The 25,053-nt window shown below is 41.8% G+C and overlaps 1 protein-coding gene across 1 annotated transcript; it reads left to right on the top strand.

The window, feature by feature from the left end:
* Nucleotides 1–5,246: 5,246 nt before the first annotated feature.
* On the top strand, nt 5,247–19,318 carry IFIT5 (interferon induced protein with tetratricopeptide repeats 5). Its single transcript, XM_037156627.2, has 2 exons — nt 5,247–5,490; nt 14,571–19,318. The coding sequence occupies exons 1-2, from the start codon at nt 5,486–5,488 to the stop codon at nt 16,012–16,014; spliced, it is 1,449 nt and encodes a 482-aa protein (XP_037012522.1). The 5' UTR covers nt 5,247–5,485; the 3' UTR covers nt 16,015–19,318.
* The last annotated feature ends 5,735 nt before the right edge of the window (nt 19,319–25,053 follow it).

Below are 25,053 nucleotides of genomic sequence, written 5' to 3'. Positions count from 1 at the left end.
CCTGCTTTCCTTCAGTGAACACACCGCACATGTTGCTGAAACCTCACGCAGTTTACAATCTAGTAAGAGACAGATGGTAAAACAAGGACAGTTTAGAGTAAAAGTCAGCCGTCTCCATGAAGATGCTTGTAATTTGGCTTGTTATTAACATTGCAAACACTTCCTCTTGTTTGGGGCCAGTTTATTTGAAGCACTGTGTGTTCAGTCAGTTGCTGACACTGATATAGTCATATCAAAAAATAGGCAACAGATGCTGAATGATCCGAGGTGTCATGTGTGGAGATCACCTTTGATTGTGACATTTTGTTAAAGGTCAGTGTACAACAAAAAATATAAAAGGAAAAATAAGAGAGCAACATTGCCTTGAGAGGTGTGGCTCAGTGGGCTGTCATTCCACAGGGCACAGGGCACGGCCTGGGCTGAGGGCCAATTTCCCAGTCGGAGGCAGGTGAAGAGCCACAGATTGGTGCTTCTCTCACACATTGCTGTTTCCCTCCCTCTCTCCCTCCCTTTCTCTAAAATAAAATTTTAAAAAGAAACCAATGTCATTGTTTTTTCATTGCTGTATGGGTTTGGGGAGGATATATTAATTTCCTATTGCGGCTATAACAAATTATCACGAACTCGGTGGCATAAAAACACGCAGATTTATTATCGGAAAGTTCTGTATATCAGAAGTGTGAACTAGGTTTCATTGGACTGAAATTGTTACAGAAACACCCCCCTGCCCCTGGGGGTCTTTTGTTACTGTAAGTTCTTTATGCCCACCACCGTACTAGGAACTGTGGTTCTCAATGCCAGAATTTGGTAAAAAGGAAAGGAATTTTTAAATGAAAAGTTATACAGGTTTAGATTAATGGTGCCATTCTGCCAGTACATCTCACTCCCTTTAGAAACAAAGATGCAGCCACACAGCCCTACCCTCTCCTTTGCCTGGTCAGGCCAGCCTCAGAGCACGCCAGTCAGAAGTACCACCTCCCAGAAGGAAGTCTGCAGCTCACCTCCCCCAGTTCCTCTCAGTAAGCTGTGCTCGGCTGCGTAGGTCTCCTGTGGTCCCCAGCACTATCAGCTGTGCCACCCTGATCTCCAGGTATTAATCCAAAACCATGTGGCACCTCCTCATGACCCACCAGGCAAGAGTCCTTTCACTCCCTGTTCCCTGCTAGGGTCCCCCAAGGGTCCTGTGTAGTCCCACATTGTCCCCATCCCCATGGTGGCCCACCTGCTTGTTCAAATCCCAGCCTGGAACCCCCTCCGTAACCCCATTTCTGACTCCTCCCACACTGGGTTACACCTACGGTGGTCTGGTCTCCCCTGCCATTGTTAGTCACAGCAGCCACCTCCGAGCTGCTCTCACAAGCCATAGAAGCCCTTCTGGCTACATTGCATCAAGGGTTAGAGTCACGCCCATCTCTCTGGCTCCAAGCAGGCACATGATTTAATATTAATAAAATGCCAGCTAAGTTTTCCAGACGCATTCTATCACAAAATCAGCACTGACACAGCCACACGTTCTCCAGAGACTCTTGGGCAGGGGTGTCCAACCTTTTGGTGTCTCTGGGCCAAGCTGGAAGAATTGTCTTGGGCCACACATTAAGTATACAAACACTAACGAAAACGGATGAGCAAAAAAAAAAAGGTCCATGCCTAATTTTCATGATATCCGCCACCACAGATAAGCAAGAAAACCCTCACATAATAACCTTAATTGTTCAGTGGCCCCTTCGATAATCTTTTAAAATTGTTGAGCAGGTCTCAAGTTTGTGATCACTAATACAGAAAATGTACCCATCTAAGTAATAAAAGTTAGTGTAAAACTTAGTAATAAAACAAAGTAATGTTTTAAGTTCATTTACGATCTTGTGTTGGGCTGTATTCCTAGCTATCCTGGGCCGCAGGTGGCCCATGGGCCACGGGTGGGATACCCCTGCTCTAGGGGATAATCCTCTTGTACGTTAACCAGTTTCTAGACTCTTTGTTCCCTTGATGGGGACCCCTAAATCCGTGAGAATCAAACTCCCCAAGGAATTTTCAGGAATACTCGCCTGGAGTTTGGATTACTACTGAAATTGTATAGGAACTGGTGTGAGCAAAATCTATATTACTGAGGGGAGGTATAGAGTTACCTAGAAATAATCTTCCCAACTTTCTTATTCCTAAAAGAAGACATCTATTAGATCTCACCAAAACAATACCTTAAAGTGCTTGTGCTTGGGAAAGGAGGCTGTGTGGTGCCAAGTCGAACCACTGTCAACTCTCCCAGGGTCAGAAATATTACAAGTAAACAATTGTTGAATTGGTTGCTTCTCTTGACTACTAGGCAACTCTTCCTAGGTATTGCTGTGCATCCTTTTGCACCCAGAAAGCAGAGCTCATTCATGCAAAGTGAGTCTCTAGATTATGTAATATATTCGTGTGATATGTGTTTGACAATCTCCAGAGATCACGGTTACTTAGTGTGTTTCATTACCCAATACCATCTCTTTCTCCCATTCTTCCCAACTCTGCAATACATCTCCACACTTTCCAGAGCTCAGTAAAATTAAAGTGTGAGATAGCCTGGATGCTTGCAGAGAGCAACAACAAGCAGCAAATCCAGAAAAATAGATGCTCTTTAGTATTGAAAATACTATTGCTAGATTTACATATGAGGAGATCCAGGCACTATACTGAAGAGGTCTCTTTAGATGGATAGCTGAATTTTAGGCACTTGTCACTCCCATGTAAATGACTGACCATCTCAGTTGTCCTTATTTAGAGTTCCCGCCACACAAGAATTTCTCCAAGTGTCCAGGGATTAGAGCTTGCCACAGCTCCTGCCATTCACTACTGTGATAATTATCCCAGCCCAGGTCTTTGCTGTAATTGCTGTCCACATGCTATTGCAGGCTCTAGCTCCTTGGCAATCATCACCCTGCCCACCAATGTCTCCAATCTCATGATGCTGCTAGAGGTGAAACTGCATTGGAACTCAGGCCCTCTACCCTGTATACTGCAGCTTGAATTCCCCACCCTTGGTGTGTGTCCGCAGCTGTGTATCTTGTCCCCAGCCAGACCAAATGTGATACAGACAACTCCACTCTGGAGTCCCATGCAGAAGCGGGTATGCCTTCTCCGACATTTTCCTTGATGTCCATCCTTTCTTTCATCCAGGCCTTTTCCTGAATTCCAGTGCCACTTCCAACATCACCTCTATTCAACTTTTCCTCTCTCACCTAAGTCCACCTCCTATCTCTTGCAGGCTGTGCTGTGAAACAGTCATCTTTTTAAAAATGAGGCATATACATGAGGGTGATTTTCAACTTGCCTTGTAAGAAGGAAGAGTAGGATTCAGCTCCTCAGGGCAGAAAGAAATTGCTTCTGGCAACAGCTGGAGACAATTTTGATTCTCACACTGCAGGGATCTACTGACATCTAGTGGGAGTATGCAAGGATACTGCGTAAACATCTTCAATGAACAGAACTGTTTGCCACAACAGAGTTATCCAGCCCAAATGTCAGTAGTACCAAGGCTGAGAAACTCTGACTGCCATCCATCTCCTGGAAGGGTTATTGAAACGGTGTTTATTCTGAAACTCAAAGAGTAACTACCTGTTACTTAAGTTTCAGTTTCCCAAACAGATTTAGATCAGTTACCACATTTTACTTTTTATTTCCCTTTTTCTCTAGTTGCTGGTTTTTAAATGTTCATAAGAAGAAATTCAAAAGACAATACACTGTTGGTTTGCCCAAGAGCCCACTCAATCCAAAAGTCTGTGAAAAGACAAAACAAAGATTGATAGTAAAATTCCAGCTAGTGATTTCAGCATGTTCAACACCCACTCAACAGTCAGGTCTTTGCTTCAATGTTGAAAATGTGTATTTCTTTAAAATTTTTGTAGATGGCTTTTGTCTTTCTGAATTTGAATTTTTTAAAGCATATAAGTAGAAAACTAGGAGGTTTTCTTTTTTAAAATTTTTACCATTGATTGTTACTTGTTATCCATTTAACCCTTAATAAGCAGAGACCTTCTCTTGTCTTGCGTACAGCTGAGAGAAAGGAAGGGAAAGAAATAGGAACAGGGAAGAAAAAACATGACCCAGACAATGGAGATGGTTTCAAACATTGGGGCTCCATTAAATTTTCCTACATTCTTGGTAAGAAGAAAACTCTAGGTTTATTTTTCTACTGAAACCAGTATCTTTTCTAAAATGTGGTTTCCGACTTAGGAGAAGTATTACAGTGGCCTACAAGCCACCACACACACATTGCCCCTCTGACCTCGTATCTTACAACATTTCCCTGCTGCCTCCACTCAAAGGGCCCCATCTGGGCTGGCCGACTACGCTCCTACCTCCGGGCTTTTATTCTTTCTGTTTCCCTGCCTGACACACACTTCCCCACCCCCACATCCATGTACCTCTCATTTGCTCAACCGCACTTTCTCAGTGAAACTTTCCCTCACCCACATACCAATAGCAGCAAAATACCCTGAACTCCTACACTTTGTATGCTCTTCGGGTGTTTTTTTTGTTTGTTTGTTTGTTTGTTTGTTTTTTGCCATAGAACCATCGGACATATAATGCTCTTTGTTCTTTATCTTCATTTCACACACTAGATGAAGTCTAATTCCGTGCAGGTAGATCCCTTGTCTGTTTTATTTGTTGCCATTATCAACAGTGCCTGAACAATGTGTGGCTCTTAGCAGTTTTTAAATAACACTTACTAAATGAGTGATTGAGGTCAAAGGGCACAGGAAAGGCAAATACTGCACAATCATGAGTGAGGGTGTATAAACCTCTCTACAAAGCTATTCGGCAGTACCTACCAACATTTAAAATACATATACATTTTGAGCCCAAAATTTATCTAAATTTACCCAGTGGAAATAATGGCACAGATGCACATCATTGCAATGTTGTTTACTGAATGAAGACCGGAAGCAGACACTTCAGGATCAGCTTAAGATGCATAAAGCTGCAAAGAGTATCACTACCACTCTTACTACAAAAATAACAGTGAACCATCTCCTCTCACTGCAGTCAAATAATTTTTTTAGAAAGGTTAATTGAGTGGCACGGGAACTCGGGGAAACCAAGGTCCAGAGGCCCAGCAGCAAATCCAACTCCAAACCACCCAGTGGTCTGCAAAGATCTCCTTGTGGGCCCTCAGTACAGCTCCAGAATGGGGGTGGGGACATTCCCACCCATCCCTTCCAGCAAGTTTCCGTTTCCTGGAGCTGGACTCCGCCTAGTCGGGGTCAGATTCTTGTATGAGTTTCCTTTTCCCCGCTCCAGTCCTGCTTTAACAAAGACAAACGCCCAGACACCAGCTAGCTTAGCGGACCCAGTGGGAATCGCAGCCCCGCCCATCAGCCCCACTGCGCACCCGCACGAAGTCTGCAGCTCGCGCCCCGCCTCAGCAGCGCAGCATCCCGGCCGAGGAGAGAGCCCGAGGGGAAAGCAGACCGCCGCCTGCCAGGACGACCCTGGGAGCTCAGCCACCATGAGGTAAGGGCTTTTCCCGCTTTTCCACCCAAACTGTGCGCAGGCCTTTGTTTCAAACCAACGTGCTTCATTTATTCCGTTTCCAACGCGCAGCGCTGCTATGGCCAGTCACCAGGCCAAGCCCCACGTAGCGCATCCAGGCCGCTAGGTTGGGACGGTCCCCGGGAGCCCTGTCCAGGTCCCGGGCTCCTGAAATCGGGCCTATTGGGGAGGGTGTCCGAAGGGACCCTTCCCTGGAGTCCCGATCATCCTAGGCGTCCACAGTCAGGGATTTGGGCTGTGTGTCCAGGCGAGGCGCTCCAGAAGCTTGTTCTCTCCCCGCGGCTGCCGTGGGGTGTCTACGTGGCACAGGTCTCCGGTAGGCCCGTGGCCTTGCTCCGCATCCCAACTCTGCAGCTGCCATTCCCTCATTTTTGGCACACGCAGTTTGGCCGCAGCTCCAGGCAGCATATTTGTCTGCTACTGCCATTTTGCCTTTCTGATTTCTGGGTCTTCTAGTTCTTCTCTTCCGTGAGCTACCTTTGATTCACGTACAGATTTTTATTGTTCCACACAGTCCGCTATTTTATGAGGATTTCTCTGTCTGTCTCCTGTACTAAGTTATGGCGATGGTGCCTTTTTCTCACCCTTTTGCTATCTCCAGGGCTAGCATCCCGCCCTGTACGTGGTTAATGAGCCATTTGCATTTAATAAACTAAGGAGTGAGAGGTTAAGATCTCGAGCTCCTGAGGCAGATAATAAATAACCCTTTGTTCCCTAGTTGGGTGACGCAAAGTCTTTAAAAATCTGTGTATCTGTTTCTTATCTGTAAAAAAAAAATTAATGGCATCCATCTCTTAGGACTGTGGAAAGGGTTAATTGACTGCTTAGAAAATAGTATTTGACAATTATTAGAAGTAATAACAATAATAATAACAATAAGTCCCTAACCTGTAACATTTGTAAGAAGAGAGGGAGGTATCAGGAAGGGCCTGAAGCAACAAGGAAGAAAAGGGGGTGCACCGTGAATGTATACATGTAGGGGGTTGGTGGTAGAGGGGTGGACCCCACTGGGAAGTGTCTCCCAAGAATGATGAAAGAAAGACTGCATCTTCCAGGAAAAATACTGATAGATAAATGTAGCTTCTTTAGATATGATAGCCTGTCTCTGCTGGCTTTCCAAAGTTAAAAAATTAAGTAGACAAAGTTTAAAAAGTAAAACTTATGGCCAGCCAGTGCGCAGAGCACTTCAGTGGCTGACTGAATGCCCCTTTCGGGTCTCACATCCACGTTCATAATACCCCAGGCAGCCCTCTGCATCGTCTCTGGGTTGCGCTGGTAGAAACCCTCCGATCCGAGGCCAATGTTCATTTTACTCTGTGGTGGATCTAGGCAGGCTGATAAGGGCATGGTAAGTCTTACTCAGGATTTTGGTGCAATTACACCAGAAAAAGGACCAAATGCCAAGGCGAATCATGCCTTGTTTCCCAATGAGAACCATAGGAAACAGTTCAAAACCTACTCTCAAAATCCACACATGGAGCCAGACAGAGAGCATGTGCCAAGATAAAAAGACAGGCAGGAGAGGGAAGACTGAAGTGGGGGAAGGTTGTGGAGCCATTAGCAGGAAGGGAAGAAATAGCAGAAATTCCTTCATCTGAAATTCAGGTGCTTTCTGTGCTAAGCCGGCACCTCTGGACTGGACATGCCAGAAGCTACCAGTATGTAACTTCATTCAGACATTCAACAAATATTTATTTATTGAGCTTCTATCATATGCCTGGAATAATAGATGGTAGGGACACCGGTGAAAAAAATCAGAATAAGGTCTGTTCTCATGGGGCTTACATGTAAATGGAGGAAGTAGACAAACAGATGAGTGAGTAAATAGTCAACATAACTCAGAGAGTAGCAAGAGCTGTAAGGAAAATAAAACAGTGTAATCGCCTAAGAAAGGTGTTTAGAATGGAGAAGTCTATTTTAGATAGCTTTGCCTCAGGCAGCTTCTTAAATAGAACATATTTGAGCTGAGTAACAGGAAAGAGGGAGTTGCTCAGAGATTTAGGACCACAACACTCCAAACAGAATAAAAACAATAGGTATAAAAGTCCTTGAATTTGATATGCTCAGGATAGGAGGAAGGTCTATGTTTAAAACGGGTGAATGAGGAGAGAGATTGGAAGGAGAGAAGGTTGGGGACTTGCAGGATGTACCTGGATGAGTATCTAAGGGTGCTGGAAAGCCATTTGGAGGTTTTAAGACATCATCTGATTCACATTTTGAAAACTTTACAAATACTATATGGGGATGAAGAGTGGAAGCAGGGAGACCAGATTCTCACCCCAGTGCAAAGGAAAGGTAATTGTGGATTAGGTGGTAAATAGCGGTGGAAATGGAGAAAAACGGGTGGATTTGAAATGTATATGGGTGGTAGAATTAGCAGGACTTCCCACTGGATTTAGATGAAGGGGCGAGAGAAGAGGAATCAAAGATTACTCAAGTTATTTGACCTGTGGAATTAAGAGAATGCCAAACGAGGTGGGAAAGGCTGAGAGGGGAACAGACTCAAGGGACCCAAATTTCTGTATTGGATATTTTATCTGAGATGCCAGTTGGACTTCTAATTGAATATGCGAACTAAAAAATTAGATAAATCTAGAATTCAGGGAATAGGTTAGAGGCAGAACAGCTATTTTGGAAGGATATTAGCGTATACAATGGAAAGTCTTTAATTGGATTGTGGGGGAAATATTTTAATCCACTTATTTTAATAATGATAACTGTATGTTTGTTAAGTAAGATTCTTATACTTCCTTTGGATCACTTTTAACCTATTATTACCCAGCTCTCTTGTTTGGGAGAATCACTGATTATCCCTAAATAAATCTCTCTGCCAGGGTCCATCTGAAACACTCTGTGGAGCACGTCCTGATGAGAAGTAGCTCCATCTCAAAACACTTCCAACAAAGTAGAGTGTTAATGACTTTTAGGGCTCATATGTGAAGTTGTCTTCTTAATCCGAGGCCTTAAAATATCTGGTATGTTTTTCCTGGTGCTCAGTCACACAGACCTTCCGCCTGCTCTTTAAGCTGCTCTGAAATCCCTGCTGTTGTCTCTTTGGGTCCTCCTGAAACAAAGCATGTTTTACACACAGGCGATATGTTCTGTGTCTTGAAGCCAACTGTTCTTAAAAACAAAAACAATAAAAACCAAGCCTCCAGTTTATATATTAGAGGTAGCATACTATAATGGTTGAAAGGCATAGCTTTTGAATCAACCACTTTGTAACTGTGTAACCTTACACATGTTATTTATTTTCAGATAACATTTATTATTTCTCACAAGTTTTCAGGGTTTTTTTTTTTCACTTTTCACTTTCAACTGTTCAAGTACAGTTGTCTCGGTTTTCCCCTTTCCACTCCCCCCGCCCCACCCATTCCACCTCCCGCCCTCGATTCTGCCCCCCTTTGGTTTGGTCCATGGGTGCTTTATACGTGTTCGTGGATGACCCTTCCCCTTTCCCCCCTGTTATCCCTCCCCGCTCCCCTTGGACATGTTATTTAAACTGTCTGCCAGTCCTCATCCATAAAATTATGAAAATAATAAAAGATTTTTATAAAAATAAAACGTAATTTATGTAAAGTGCTGGCACAGTGCCTGGCGTGTAGCCAACCATCAGTGAATGGTGATCTTGTTATTTACATTTTTTGAGTACTCATATGATTCTAGACAGGATCGAAGATCCGGCACAAATAACACCCCTTTTTTATTACAAAATCTTTTATTATAAAATCATAAGCATATAGTTCTGTAACATAGCAGTATCACACTTAAGCATACCATGTGACATTTTAGGTAACATGTTCAAATTAAAACTGTAAATTATTACACCCGTATTATTACCCTACAACCACACTCAAGCAGCTGTTAACTTCTGCCAGACCTTGTATGATAAATGGTATATTTTTATACTATTGAGTTGAATTGACAGTGAACCCAGGTCATAGGCATGAAGTTGTTTTCAAATATATCCTTGTTTACCATTTAATTTACCTCTTCCCCTTGCAAAAAATAGCAGAATTTTAAATTAGATGAGAACTCTGACCTGATGGGTGCGAGGCCTTTTTATCCATTAAACCCTAAGGCCCAGTGTCTCTTGTCTCATACGGTAGCCACCAGTGATGTGTGACTGTTAAAGTTAATTCAAGTAGATGAACCTAAAACTTTGGTTTCTGCATTGTAGTGGCTGCATTTCAAGCCACCAGTGGCCACACGAGACTAGTGTCTACTGTATTGTACGACACAGATAAGAACATGGCCATCCTGGTGAAGTTTTATTGGTCTAGAGCCTGCAATCACCAAAATGTGGGGCCCATATATGTGGTGTGTGTGTATCTATATACACAAACAGAGAGAGAGAGAATAAATGTGAAAAAATTTAAAACATTGAAATTAACAATAAACTAATTAAAATACTAAGTCAACTATTAGTGTTCACATTTAGTATTTATAAAAACTGGAAAACATTTTGCAGAGTAGTACGTTAGATTATAAATATGAAATGGCTTTATTTTTCTGACAGCTACTAATAGTTATACAATTAACCCAGTTCTCTAATTTTTTGGTCACTTTTGACTACCAGGATAGCCCCTTTCCAATTCCTAAAGACTCAGTCCAATTCAATTTAATTTCTCATTTGATTCAAAGCACTCTCCTCCTTTTCAGCCCCCAGCCAATATTTATATAAGTGCTATGAAGAGCAGAAAAATGTCGTAGGCTAGACTTTCGGATGACTGGCAAGGTAGCGGTGCAGCTTTATCCAAGGTAGGCAGGGGTAGGCCTCTTCAGAGAGCTGAGATTTGAGCCAAAGACCAGAATTACGAGAATGAGTAACCCCTAGAACTCTCTTAGGAAAAGTCCATAGAATAAGGGAATAAAAAGAAGATATAGCTGTGCTGAGGTAGGGACATACTTGGCATAAGAAATAATACACCATAAAGACTTTTTAAAGGCCGGTATGTCTGCAGCGCAGTGTGTGGGAGGAAAGGGTTATAAAATGAGGCTTGAGAAGTAGACACGGGCCGCGTGACGAAGGGCGTAGCCACCATGGTTAGGAGTGGGTCTGGAGATAAAGATTTGAGTATAAACAATAAATAGCTTCACTTCTGCTTTCTAGTCCACTTTTCTTGTAATTATCCCCCCTCACTTCCAGATGCATTATTTTCTCGATCAATACTAGATCATTCCCATTGGTATATGATTAAGTCTTTAAAAATATCATGATTAAATTTTTTTTACAATTCTCCCAGCCTCATCCCAGCAGCAGCTGTATTTCTCTACTCCCTTCGTAGTGAAATTCCTTGTTAATTAAGAGGGGCCTGTATTCCCCATAATCCACTTTGTTACCTCTGATTATTCCCTCACCCAACTCTAGTCACGTTTTCATCCCTACCATTCCAGAAAAACACTTAGCTAGGTCCCCCACAACTTTGCTCCTGCCCAAAAAGTGATCTCTTCTGTTTGAACCTCTTAGAGTCATTTTACATGTTGAATATTCGTTTCTCTTTCTTGAAATAAACCTTTTGTTCCTCAGGCTTTCGTGACACCAGGTTTCTTGAAGTTCCTGCTCCATCACTGATTATTCCTTCCTGCCCTTCCGCTCTGCTTGACAGCTGAGTTTTTGAGCTTCTTCTCGGTCTGTGCTCATTCCTAACGTAATGTCATTCTAGATCTCGTGGTTTCAGAGTTCATCTGATGCCCGTGACAAAGTTTTATGTCCCAAGTTCTAACTTCACCCTTCCTCATCTCCAGAATTTTCCTTATTAGTATCCAGCTTCATACTTGATGTTTTTCACTTGACTGTCTAATAGACATCTCGGAATTAACATTTCCAATAATCCTCTTGATTTATCCACTCAGTCCCTGAAGCCAAGAGCGTAGGCATCATCCTTGCTGCCCTCTTCCCCTCATGGCCTTCGCCACGCCTGGTCCATCAGAAAGACCCGTCAGCTCTGCCTCAAATCTGTGCCCATCCAGTCCTCACTAACCCACTGCTACAACCTGAGTGTGAGCTTGTATCGCCTCTCCTTGGAGTCCTTCAACAGCTCCCTTTGTGTCTCAGGGAGGTCTCCTCTGGCCAGGCTGCCTAAATGTTAACTACCACCCAGACATTCTGCCAGTCAGCCATTTCCTTCTCCTGCTCGATTTTTCTCCTTCACACTTATTACCATCTCACATACTCTGTATTATCATTTTTTGGTCTTTTTATGGGACACCCCATCCCCTGTTAGAAAATGTGAACTTTACAAAATCAAGATTTTTTTCCTGTTTTGTTCACTGCTCTATCCCCAACACTTAGAATAATGCATAGAGCAGGCTCCCGATAAAAACTTATTGAATGAATAGCTTTCTTACTAGTTTCCCGACTTCCTCTCTTGACCCTCTATCATCCATTCTTCAAAGAGCATTCAGAAGGATTTTTTAAAGTCTAAATCAAACATTTTCATTTCCCTACTTAAAAATTTGTCTCCAGTGGTTTCCCATTACAATTAGAGTGAAATTGAAATGATCGGCCCTCCCTACTGCTTCCTCCTCATGTCCTGCTACTCCCCTCTGTGTTCATGCTTTAGCTGCCCTTCCTTCCATTCCCCTGAAGACTCCGGACTTGTTCCCGCATCGGCCTTTGTACTTGCTGAGATACCTCAGCCCAAACCAAGGTTTCTAACCTCAGCATTATTGACAGTTTCTTGGTTGCTGGGGCTGACCTGTCCATTACAGGGTATTTAGCAATGTCTCTGGCCTTGAGCCTATAGATCAGGGATGTCAAACTCATTTTCACTGGGGGTCACATCAGCCTAGCGATTGCCTTCAAAGGGCTGAATATAATTTTAGGACTGTGTAAATGTAACTACTCCTTCACTAGGGGCAAGGAGCTCGGCGCTGCTGCCAGGTAGAAACAAGGTGCCGGGCCAGATAAAACAAGGTAGAGGGCTGGATTCGGCCTGCAGGCCTTGTGTTTGCCACCTGTGCTGTAGATGCTAGTAGCCATTCCTTCTGTGGTGACAATCAAAATTGTCTCCACACGTGACCAAAAGTCCCTTGGGAGGCAAGACCACCTGGCGGAGAAGCACTGGCGTAGACCATTCTGCCCTCAGATCTTTCATGACTGCCTCCTTTCCATTGTTGAGATCTTCCTTAGTTGCCCCCTTTTTACAACGGCTGTTCCTTGACAATCGTAACTAAAGTGCCCCCATCAGCACCAGCAGATAATCCCATTTCTCTCTTTCTTTTTTCCATTTTAACACTTATTACTATCTGGAATTATGTTGTCCTTTGATTCGTGTACATGTTTATTTTCGGCAAATACCTCCCCCAGAATGGAGGTACCATGAAGAAAGGGCCTTTTTCTGTCTTGCTCACTACTATATCCACTACAACTAGAATGCTGCCTCGCACGTATGAGACGAGTTGATCAATAAATGGTCATTCATGGAAATATGACTGTAGTTCCCATAAGCATTTACACAAACACATATTTACACTGTACATACAAGGGGAGGTCCTGTGTGCAGCAGAATAGGAAATGCACACTACACTCTGTTCATCCCATAATACGAGCATTTCCCTGTTAGAAAGAAACCCTAAGTAATTTTTGTACATTTCTTGTGACCTTTAATTATGGCCAATAGTAGCTTTATTTCTTGATTGCTTCACCATCACCATCAGGCAAAGAAACAAATAAAATTAGGCATATTAATGAGGCCTTCGTCAGTTGCACACAGCAGAAACCCAATTCAGAGTGTCTTAAGCAAGAAGAGAGAGAGAGAGATTAATTGCTTTCTAAGTAACTGGAAGCCCATGGGAATTTAGGCAAGACCGAATCTGGGTATTTAGTCGGTATCGTTAGCCATCTGTCTTTTTTCCTGTCTAAGCTCCACTCTCCTCTATGTTAGATTCTTTCCCAGGCAGGCTCTTCCCAAGAGTTTGGAAAGATGGCCACTCTAAGCTTCCATCAGTTTAAAATTTTTCCAAGAGAGATTGTTTCGACAAAGTCCCATTTTAGCAAAATTCTATTTTTCATTCTTCAAATAAATCACCAGGACCGAGAAATGGCTGGAATATCTGTGCCCTCACATAGACCAGAGTGAAGGGGGGACACCTGTCTCAAGTCACATGGACTCAGAGTAGAGTGAGAGGTTGTTCCACAAAGGAAAACCAAAAGAAGGGACCCTCCCTGAGTACCAGCCGCAGACGGCCACGCTGCTAGACTGCAGACCCTTCCTGGACCACTTCCATAGAACTTTATCGGGGTGCTGAGTTGTGATCGACCGTTTACTTTACACTGTGCCTTGCACAAAGGGCGATCAGTGGGTGTTCGAATATTGGAGGAAAGATACGTAGATCATAGGTGTCCGCCTTTATTGTTGCCTTCGACCCTAAGAGATCAGAAGGATGTGCACTCACAGGAAAACCTACTAAGTTTTCTTCTGCGTTTCCCACGCTTTTCTCTGAATCTGTTACTGCCTTTCTCTGTCTCTCACACATACCCTTTCCCCCACCTCCTGGCGCACCGGTTCCTTTCTCTTTCTGGGCCTTTTCTCTGTAGGCCCCCTCCCTCCCTTTCTCTTTCTTTCTTCTTCATAAATGATATATTTGTGTAGTTTCTCTGTCTCCTTCAGTGCACTTCTTTTTCTTATTTCTCACCCTCTCTTTTTCTCTCCCTTTACTGCTCATAACACAGAAATGAAGTGTTTGTAATTATTGATTATGTATATATGTATTGTTCTTAATGTTCAAGGCTAGTAAATCAAGCATTGAAGTTCCCCTCTCTAGAAACAGGTGGGATAGCGACTGCCAAAAGGAAATAGATATCCTGCAGCATGGAAAACGCTGTCCCTCCAGAAATATGCAGTAAATACTGAGAATTCAGTGAAATATTCTAGGGCAGAACTGTACCCGGAGACAACTAGTGTGGAGTTGTAGGAGCCTGTGTTTAACTATAAGATCAAATCAAAGATAAAACTGGTTATTAAGCAAAGAACAGTATTTAATGTTTTAAAATGGGTTGTTTATTCAAACATTAAAAAGGATTTTATCTTTGACAGCGAGATTCCTAAGGACTCCTTGAAGGCCATTCTGTTGGAGTTAGAATGTCACTTCACATGGAATTTACTTAAGGAAGACATTGATCTGTTTGAAGTGGAAGACACAATTGGGCAACAACTTGAATTTCTTACCACAAAATCCAGACTCACTCTTTATAATTTGCTGGCCTATGTGAAACACCTAAAAGGCCAAAATAAAGATGCCCTAGAGTGCTTGGAGCAAGCAGAAGAAATAATCCAGCGGGAACACTCAGACAAAGAAGAAGTACGAAGTCTGGTCACCTGGGGAAATTACGCCTGGGTGTATTATCACATGGACCAGCTTACGGAAGCGCAGAAGTATACAGACAAGGTAGGGGACGTCTGCAAGAAAATGTCCAGTCCTTTTAACTACAAATTGGAGTGTCCTGAGATTGACTGTGAGAAAGGGTGGGCACTTCTGAAGTTTGGGGGAAAGTATTACCAAAAGGCTAAAGCAGCTTTTGAGAAGGCTCTGGAAGTGGAACCAGACAATCCAGAGTTTAACATCGGCTATGCCATTACAGTGTATCGGCTGGATGATTCTGACAGAGAAGGGTCTGTAAAGAGCTTTTCTCTGGGCCCTCTGAGGAAAGCTGTTACGCTGAATCCAGATAACACCTACATTAAGGTTTTCCTGGCACTGAAGCTTCAAGATGTACATGCGGAAGCTGAAGGGGAAAAGTATATTGAAGAAATCCTGGACCAGATATCTTCTGAACCTTATGTCCTCCGTTATGCAGCCAAATTCTACAGGAGAAAAAATTCCTGGGACAAAGCTCTGGAACTTTTGAAAAAGGCCTTGGAGGTGACACCAACCTCTTCTTTCCTGCATCACCAAATGGGACTTTGCTATAGGGCACAAATGATCCAAATCAAGAAGGCCACGCGCAACAGACCCAAAGGAAAAGACAAACTGAAAGTCGATGGGCTGATTGCATCTGCTATATTTCACTTCAAGGCAGCCGTGGAACGAGACTCTATGTTTGCATTCGCCTACACAGACCTGGCCAACATGTACGCTGAGGGAGGCCAGTATAGCAATGCCGAGGACATTTTCCAGAAAGCCCTCCGTCTGGAGAACATAACCGATGATCACAAACATCAGATCCACTACCACTATGGCCGTTTTCAGGAGTTTCACTGTAAATCAGAAAATACTGCCATCCACCATTACTTAGAAGCCTTAAAGGTCAAAGACAGGTCATCCCTACGCACCAAACTGACAAGTGCTCTGAAGAAATTGGCTACCAAGAGACTTAGTCACAATGCTTCAGATGTGCAGAGTTTAAGTGCCCTGGGGTTCGTGTACAAGCTGGAGGGAGAGAAGAGGCAAGCCGCTGAGTACTATGAGCAGGCCCAGAAGATAGATCCAGAAAATGCAGAATTCCTTTCTGCTCTCTGTGAGCTTCGACTTTCCATTTAACTCCATACTCTAGGAAATCAGTTTGAAAGCTCTTCCCTCTATTTTGGGTTCTTACATTTTTGTTTATTATTTCAATCCATTCATTACAGGGTCAATTTTTAGTGAATGGTCATTGTGTACCAGGCATCACGTTAAACACTTTATATACATTATGATGAGTCATTTTCTGTTTTGTACTTTTTTAATTAAAATACCGTAATTCATTAAGAAACAGCAACATTCCAGCTGTTGTAACTTTTAAAAATGGCATGGCCATTATGACTATACCCTTTCTCTCTGCTGTTTATAATAATGTTCTGGTTAAGTTTTGTCCAATTTCCCATATTACTCACTCATGCAATGAGAATAATCCTGCATGAATCTTTGACTCCTTCTGGGTCAGGAACACAATTTCAGGGGTGCAAAATGATATAGCATCCAAAAGATGGAATCTTCTAGCTACAGATCTTCCAACTTTGATGAGGATATTTAACCATTAACCTAAAGAATCTTCTTTGTTGGAAGAACAAAGTTCATGATAAAAAGTTTGTCATCTCTGGTGACTGAAATAAAAAGGAAGACTAGAACATGAGAAAAAAAAAAGATTTCCTCAAATACAGGACTTTAGGGAGCCATGAAAAATCAGCAGCATTATCTCCCAAAATGTTCAGTAAGTAGCTAGAAACAGTTACGAGGAAAAAATGAAGAATGGAAAATCATTAGTCTCAAGTTTCTCTGGTTCTTTCACTGGAAGAATAAACTGAATCAAGATGGAATTTTAATTTTCCCAATTAGAACTACAGTATTTTTTGGTTACAATCATTGAGATAGAAAGCAAACCAATTAAGAAATTGGAAAGATAAGCAAATGTGTAAAGTAAAAGTCCCTAGTCTAGTGATTTAGTTTTGGGTCCGGACTGGATAGAGTTCTCATACCCCTAACTTCTGGCCTTGGTTAACTGTTTTAGAATTCCAGCTCACTTCTGTGCAGCTTTTCCTTCTGTCTGAAGTTTTCAGATTGACATGTTTCCCTATAGATCCTCCAGGAAGAGGTAAGCCCAGCTTTCAGTTTTAATATCCACCTCCCAGGGTCGCTGTTGAAGGGCCTTTAATCCCAAGGGACTTTTTAAATTGGGATGTTGTCCAAAGTGGCTTCTCTAATGTTTTTCTTATGTTTACCACCAGTATTAGTGGAAAAGTGTGCCATGTTATTTCATTCTCTATACCTCCAATGTAGCTCTTAAAACTAATGTGTATTTTCATTTTTGTTGCTATTTTTATTTTTTTACTTCTATTATGGTTTTGATTATTATAAAAGTAGTGAATTATCATTGTAAAATTTCAACCCATGCAGAAGTGTATGAATTTAAAAATAAGTGTACTCTCCTCACCCTATCCCGATTCTACACCCCCGAGGTAAACTGTTACCAATTTGATTTGTACCTTTCCAGATAGCTTTTCTATGCACATTCAAACATACATATATACTGCAATGTAGCTCATGAATTAAATTTTTTTTAATGTTTGTTTTACTTAAGTCCCTGTTTTGTTTATTTTGCTCATTTTATTTGTTTATTCAAGAAGGAAAAACAGGGAGGGGAATGATCTTTACTTAAGTATTTTAGAAATTCAGGACTAGAATATTTTATTTTGCAGAAGTCATTTTCCCTGATTGGGTATAATGTTCTAATCAAGGTTATGTTCCCAAGTAGACATTGACTTGCAGTAAAATACAGTTATGGTATCAAAACGAAGATATAACTATAAGCCTCAATATCTAAATATTAGACTTTGAAATCTATGAAATGATTTAAAAATTTACTAGATATTAAAATAATGAAATATATAAGAAGTCATAACATGCTAAGAAAGTATAAAATGAGTATATGACAACTATAAATACTGAACTAAAAGTAATGTTTATAATAACTTTAAGCTTTGTCCATAATTTTACTTATCTTCCAAAAATTTATAATTATTTAGAAATAATTTCATAGACTCTTGGGTTTAAAAAAGACCTCAGAGTTCACCTGTATCAAATAACCATCAAAACTTGAAGTTTTGAATTATCTTCATAAATGATCATTTTATCTTTAGATAGTCCTTAGTCTTAGAAATGTATTTCCTCCATTTAACCGAAGACTTATGGCCTGAAGTTGATACATTTTAGTCTGTCTTTAGGGACCTCACAGATCTCATCTTTTTTAGACAAACCAAAAATATGCCCAGGGAAGTGGTTGTAGTTGCCCTTCCGGGTCATTTCACCCTTCTGTTAGAGAGCGTGCCTGTTCCCCAGTCCCCAAGGTGATCTTGGAAACTGTTTTGTTGAACAGGAAAACTATGCTACCAGCCCCACAAAAGCTAACAGAAATCCTTTCAACAAGTGAATCAGCTGGCAGGAAAACTGACTGCAGAGTAAAGGAGCTCTTGAACATTTTCTGTCCTCTCTGGGTGCAGACCTAGTCTTAGCAGTTGATCATGCACCATGTGCCAGAGTTTCCAGGGCAATATAAGCAGTCACTGCGCCTTTCTAGATCGAGTCCATAAAGATTATCTCAGTTTAAGAAAAACTGCATAGACCCACGGAACTGTAGAAGCAGGAGAAGCTCGAGAAAATGCCTGCTGCAGCCAACTTTGATTAAAAAGTTGGGACCCAGGTTGGTGATGTGGCTTAAGATTTCACAACTAACTACTTTCTTCCCCTGGTTCAGCATCACTTTTCCCTATTTGACAGTTTATCTGGTCATGATGTGATTGTGCCTACGTGACGCAGCAGACCCAAGAGTAGTTCTTTTACAGAATGTGCTTATTGAGATTAAAGAACGTGGCAGAAATATAAAACGTGGCATGTTCTTTTATAATTGGTAGATTGTAAGAAATGAGAATCCACTGGCCTGGAAACTTAGAGTAGTCTCCTTTGAGTAGTTCAAGGATAGTAATTTGTAACCCTACTGTGGGTGGCCATGAGAAGCACCTCTTAGATCTCCAGCAACAAGGACTATAACTGCCTGAGGGTCCTTCCTGTCTGCTACGTGCTGACATCCATCATTGCATTTGCTCTGAGGCCAGGCCTCCCAGCATGGCAGGAACATGAATTCAGGCCCTGTTGCGGGAGAGGCAGTACTCCTCTCTCTGACTTGGGCTCAAGGATTCCCCACCAAGCTTGCCGTATTTTCCGAACAATGACGCTGTGGTCTAAGATGCTTCCACCTAACTTTTCTTCCTTCTCGCTCTCCTGCATCACAATTTGATGGCTCCCTGAACTTCTCCCTGCCCCCTTCCATTTTCTCTCACAGGTGTTGCCCTAATAAATCTTTTATAATTAACACTATTTTGGTGTCTGCTTTCGGAGGTCCAATTAACTTACCTAGTGAAAGAAATGTAATTAGATGATTCATTGCATGTAGATTAAATAATCTTTACATATTATAAATGCCATTTATTATTTTTCAGCTTTTTAGATCAGTAATTACAGTTAAAGAACAGAACATAAATTCAACTTTGATAATGTTGGAGCTGGAAAAGAAAAGGGAGAAAGAGGCTAAGGAAAGGCTTCAGACCGAAAAACACCTCATCTTACAAAAAGGGAAGTCAAGAGATGTAGTTAAAACTTGGTAAAATAAAGTTTTATGTATTATTAATGAATTCTATTATTTATAAAGTAAAAGTTGAACCATGACAGTAAAAAATGGGAGGAATCGGGATGAGTTCTTTAAATTCAATAATTAATTCTCACTTAGCAGGAAATAATAAAGTCTGCATTAAATAGATGAGGAAAGAGCATCATAAGCGCACCCATATTAGGTTGGGATAGCATCCTCCCCAAAACCCGACCTTTCTTCCTCTTTCCTTCCCCACAGAACAACAGCTAGTTTATATTTAATGGCCTCAGCCTTTTATCACTTAACTTTTAGCTGTAGACCTCCCCAGTCTCCTCTCTCCTGCTTCTCTCCCAGGACCATAATCTCTCATTCCTCTCCCATTCTCTTTGTAGCCAGGGTTCTCTGGATTAGTGAGATGTGATTTCTTCTTATTAGTTTTTTTTTTCCCTCTGTGAACAAGCTATTCCTATGCACCTTATCCTTCCCCAAAACAAAACTCTTACCTTCTCCAGCAGTTTCAGAGGAAAAATTGTTCATTAAGCATTTAGCTGTGCTTCACTTCAAGTGAATTTTAAAAACAGCATCTAATTACTCAGAAAACCCACAGAATTGTGAGCATTCCCATGTCTGCTCTAAAACTAGGGTTCCCCTGTAGGTGGTGAACTAGAATTCCCAACATCTTTCATGGTGGCGTGTAGGCAGAGTAAGCAACAAAATAATGAAGGTGAGATGTGTGTTTCTGGGAGCACACAGGTGCCTCATGGGTAAACTGAAGTACAAGCGTGGATTGCTGGCACTTGGATTGAACACCAAACTCACTGGCCTTTGTCCTTCAAAAAGTGCTATTCCTACATCAGAGGGCAAGAGGCAGAGGATAAAGAAAGAGACAGACACATAAAAGTTCAGAAGGAGTTTTGTAGACCAGTTCCCTCTGTATATGTATGTTTCTCACCACCAGATTGAAGCAGAGCCCTTGGAGGAAATACTAGTTTGGCCACATCTATAGATCCTAGTGATACATGAATAAGCATAGCTAATTCTTACGTAGCATAGATTATATGTACCAGGTGTACTAACTGCATTACATGTAGTAAACATAAAATTCTCACAAAAGTCCTATAGATATGCATTTTTATTCTTTCTTTTTGCATATCAGTAAACTGGGTTTTAGATTAAGGCACACTGTTTATAAGAGGTAGGGAAAGTATTTAAACCCTGGGGTCTGGTGCTAAAACCTAGCATTTAGGCTCTACACAATATTTTCTAAATAGTCTTAAAATTTTGAATGAAGGATGATGAGAGATAGGACCAATCTTTATAGAGCTGTAGGAGAATGCTACAAAGGATCACACGGAGCTCAGACACCCTACAATCCTGGGTCACCCAACACTTTTACATAGAGTCCTAAAACTCCCTGGGAAGAAACACGAAAGGGAGCTAGTTGTCTGCATCAGCTGACCCTTGATGCTGGGATTAAAGCCGCTTTGCAACCCCTGGAGAGAATGGCCTAAGAAATCAGGGGGCTCAATCTAAGGAAGAGGCCTGTCTCCAGAGTTGCATGTCAGAAATCAGGGATTTGGGAATATATTTCTCAAACCTACTTTGGAAGGCTGAGGAACCAGTAAACAATTAAGGACCAGGACAGCCAGTCTGTTTTCTGTAGGGGGAAGGATCCGTCTCCCACGCACGTACCATCCAGAATCCGAACCTTCACCCAGGCTGGAGAGCAGCACCAGAAGGCGAGGAGGGTGCTGAATGTGACGATCAGAGGTAGGCTGAGATCGCCGGCCTCTTCACATCCCCTGGCTTTGCCTTGAGCTTCTAAGTCAGGGACTTTGGAATGTGCCTCTGAGCCCCTAATTGCACTAAATATTAATTTAGTTAAAGAGTAACTTCACCCTTCTTTACATGCTTTCCCTTTTCCCTACCACGTTAACTCCAGCAACCTCATGCTTCAATTGCACCAAAACAACAAAACATCAAACGCAAAGTAAAATTCATAGGTAATGTGTGTATAAAAACCCTTTACTGAGATTTCAGGAGAGAAGAATCTACAACTTAAAACTTATTAGATAATGCTTATTTTTTCTTTTGAAAGAGTGCACATAGAAGGAAAGAGGGAGAGGAGAGAGAAGGAGGAAGGGAAGGAAAGGTAGGAGGGAAGGAAGGAAAGAGAGAGAAAGGGTAAGACCCTTAAACATTTTTTGATGTTCCTGCCTCTTTCCATGATTCTAGGCCTCACCGCTTTTCAAATCTGTACTCTTCTTCTTCTGAAATAAAAAATAGTTCCTCCATTTTCCTTAAACACAGTGATTCAGTTCTAACTCTTATCCTCATACTCAGCCACAGACCCCCCTACACATAACCAAATTCATCAAATTGCTTAGTTCAAAAAAAGGTTTTTTATTTTAACATGGTATACTCTTCTTTGGACAGAATTGTTATAAATAAATAGCATCTCCTCACAATTTCACAGGAATTACACATTTTAAAGTAAATTCGATCACTAAATATGTCATAATTCATGTACAGTATAAGAATGATGTCTTATGCTTCCAAATTGACTCAATATATTCCCCTATATCATTTTGTTTCAACAGTTCTCAAAATTTGAATTCTGACATGTGTTTGAGATTCTTTGTGTTACACTTTAACTGAATCCTTTATCAACTCCAATCAATAAACACATTAATAGGAGGCCAAGAATGTGACCCACAATGGCAATCTGGGTTCCCAAGGAAGAGAGAAGGCTCAAAATTTTTTCCATTAAATTTTACCAATGGTTATTCATAGACAAGTCTACCAAAATCATCATTATACTAATTTTGATATTCCATGTAGGAAAATGACCTGGGTAAGCTACCACACCTTTATTCCCATGTTTTTACTTGCAAGAGGAAGAGGATAAATGTGGGCTGGGTAATGAGCCGGACCAGGGACAAGAAGGGTAGGAGCAAGCAAATTTTACTGTTGTTTGTGAGCCTGGCCCTGTGCAGTGGAACTGTCATTGGAGGCATCACCAGCTGTTGGGAGGTGGTCTCACTAGTTCCAGCAGGTGGCAGTGCTGCACAACATGTCACAGAAAGGGACTGAGGAAACTTTCCTGAAGTTCTGCATCTTTTACCAAGAGAAAACTTGCTCAGTATCACGAATCATCAGAGAAATATAAGTCAAAACCACAGTGAAATGCCACCAGTCTGCATGGCTATAACCAAAAAGTCAACAAGTGTTGGTGAGGATGGAGAGAAAAGGAAACCCTTGTGCACAGTTGGTGGGATTGCAGACTGGTACAGCCGCTGGAATACAGTATGGAGATTCCTCAAAAAACTAAACACAGATATACCATGTGGCCCAGCAATTCCACTTCTGGGTATTTATTCACAGGAAACTTTCAGAAAATATATGCACCCATGTATATTACAACACTATTTACAATAGCCAAGATATGGAAGCAAACTAGGTGTCCATCGATAAATAAATGGATAAAGATGTGATTACACACAATGTAAAATCAATGAAATATTACCTAGCAATAAAAAGGAATGAAACCTTGCCATTTACAACAAGGATGGATCTAGACGGTATTATGCTGAGTGAAATGAGTCAGGCAGAGGAAGGCAAATACCCTGTGGTTTCACTTATATGGGGAATCTTAATAAACAACCCACCAACCAAACGAAATTAAAAAAGCATAGAAACAGAGACCAAAGAGATGGTTACCAGAAGGGAGGAGTTGGGGGGTGGGTGGAAAGGGGAAGAGGAATATAGTGATATTGTGATAAGTTCACACAATGATAGGTGATTACTAGAATTAGTGGGGTGATCCATTGTAAGGTACAAAACTGTCAAATTACTATATTGTACACCTGAAACTAATATAACCAATGTAAGCCCATATACCAACTACACTTAAATAAAAAATAAAGAACAACCATGGCTGATGTGGCTCAGTGCATTGAGTGCTGCTGACCTGTGAACCAAAAAGTCGCCGGTTTGATTCCCAGTCAGGACACATGCCTGAGTTGCGGGCCAGGTCTCCCGTAGGGGGTGTGCAAGAGGCAACTGACCTATCTATCTCTTTGTATCTCCTGCACATTGATGTTTTGCTCCCTCTCTTTCCCCCTCCCTCCCTCCCTCCTCTCTAAAAAGTAAATAAATAAAATCTTAAAAAAAAAAAGGACAAGCACACCAAAAATAGAAAACATATGTGGTCCCTCTTTAGAATTGAGAGGTGAGTATAGAAGTATAACCCCATGTCCTGAAACTTCCTGTTTTCAATTTAGAGAAGCCAAGTGCAACCCCCAAACCCCAGCAATCCCCAAAGGCCCAGACACCCTTTAGGCTCCCCTCACCAGAACATTTGTCATTGTCAACTTGTGTTTGGCTCTGCATTGAACTCAGGCATCAGCTGGAACCTCAGGAAGCCAATAAAGTAGCAGCCCCACCTCCTTTGCCTTCTTCCCAGCTTCTTCCCCTAAAAAGAGTAGAGTCTGATTTCCATACCTGGCCTGGGTTCCTCAGAACTTCCTCAGATTTCTTCAGCACACGACGAATCCTTCCTCTCCTAACCCCCAGAGTATTCACTGCTCTTAGCCTCAGTGGTTAATAATGCTTGGTGTTGCTCTCACCTGCGTTAGTTTCAATGTACCAATTAGGCGGTCAGTTGAGATGGAGGGGGCACTATGTGTATTTTGGATTCCCCACCACGTACAAAATGGTGGCAGATTCTGATGGGGTGCTTAATAAGTGCTTGTCGGTTGGTTAGCATGTTGTCTGATTATCAGTAGGCAGAGGCCAGCGTAGACTGGGCAAAAGGCTCTAGCCAGTGACTCCTGCTCCTAGCCAAACGCTAACGTGAAGTTTTCATGTGTGATAAAAACAACTCTTGTGCTGCCTGCCTATACTTGAAATTGCACCTTTCCATGCATGATGCACACGTATTCCAACTCTTCCCAGTGTTCAGGGCTCCTTGTGTGAGCAGTACCCTGTCCCAGGCCACCCACTCCATTGGAGCACAACACAGCTAGTTAATTAAGCCTGTTTGTCTGGGTTGAACACAGTTGTATCATTTTTACATCAGGTCTCCATCGGGTAGCAGCTTTAGCAATAGGGATAAAAATCTATTGTTGGGTAGGGTTTTTTTTTAAGACTTCTACTTTGAAGTATGAGAAAGGAAACAGATATCTACATTGAACTCACTCTATTTTATTTCAATAAGCAATTTCACAATGATACCTATTGGGACCACTAAGGTGAGTACCAACTTGTCTTTACCATCTTCATGGTCACTGGGCAATGCTGCAGGCACTTCAGAAAGAACGCAGCTCCTGACTGAGAAAGCTGCAGAAAGCGGAACTTCCTTTTGTAACAGAGTGTGCTCCCCAAATATTTCCCTGCTCCCCCTACACAAGTGTTCCCAAAGAGAAAGCTGGATCAACAGACAGTAAGTTAAATCACTT

The sequence above is a fragment of the Artibeus jamaicensis genome, unplaced genomic scaffold, assembly GCF_021234435.1.
Source record: "Artibeus jamaicensis isolate MK-2021 breed Jamaican fruit bat unplaced genomic scaffold, CSHL_Jam_final contig_332, whole genome shotgun sequence".
NCBI lineage: Eukaryota > Metazoa > Chordata > Mammalia > Chiroptera > Phyllostomidae > Artibeus > Artibeus jamaicensis.
This window is presented reverse-complemented; position numbering and strand designations above follow the sequence as displayed.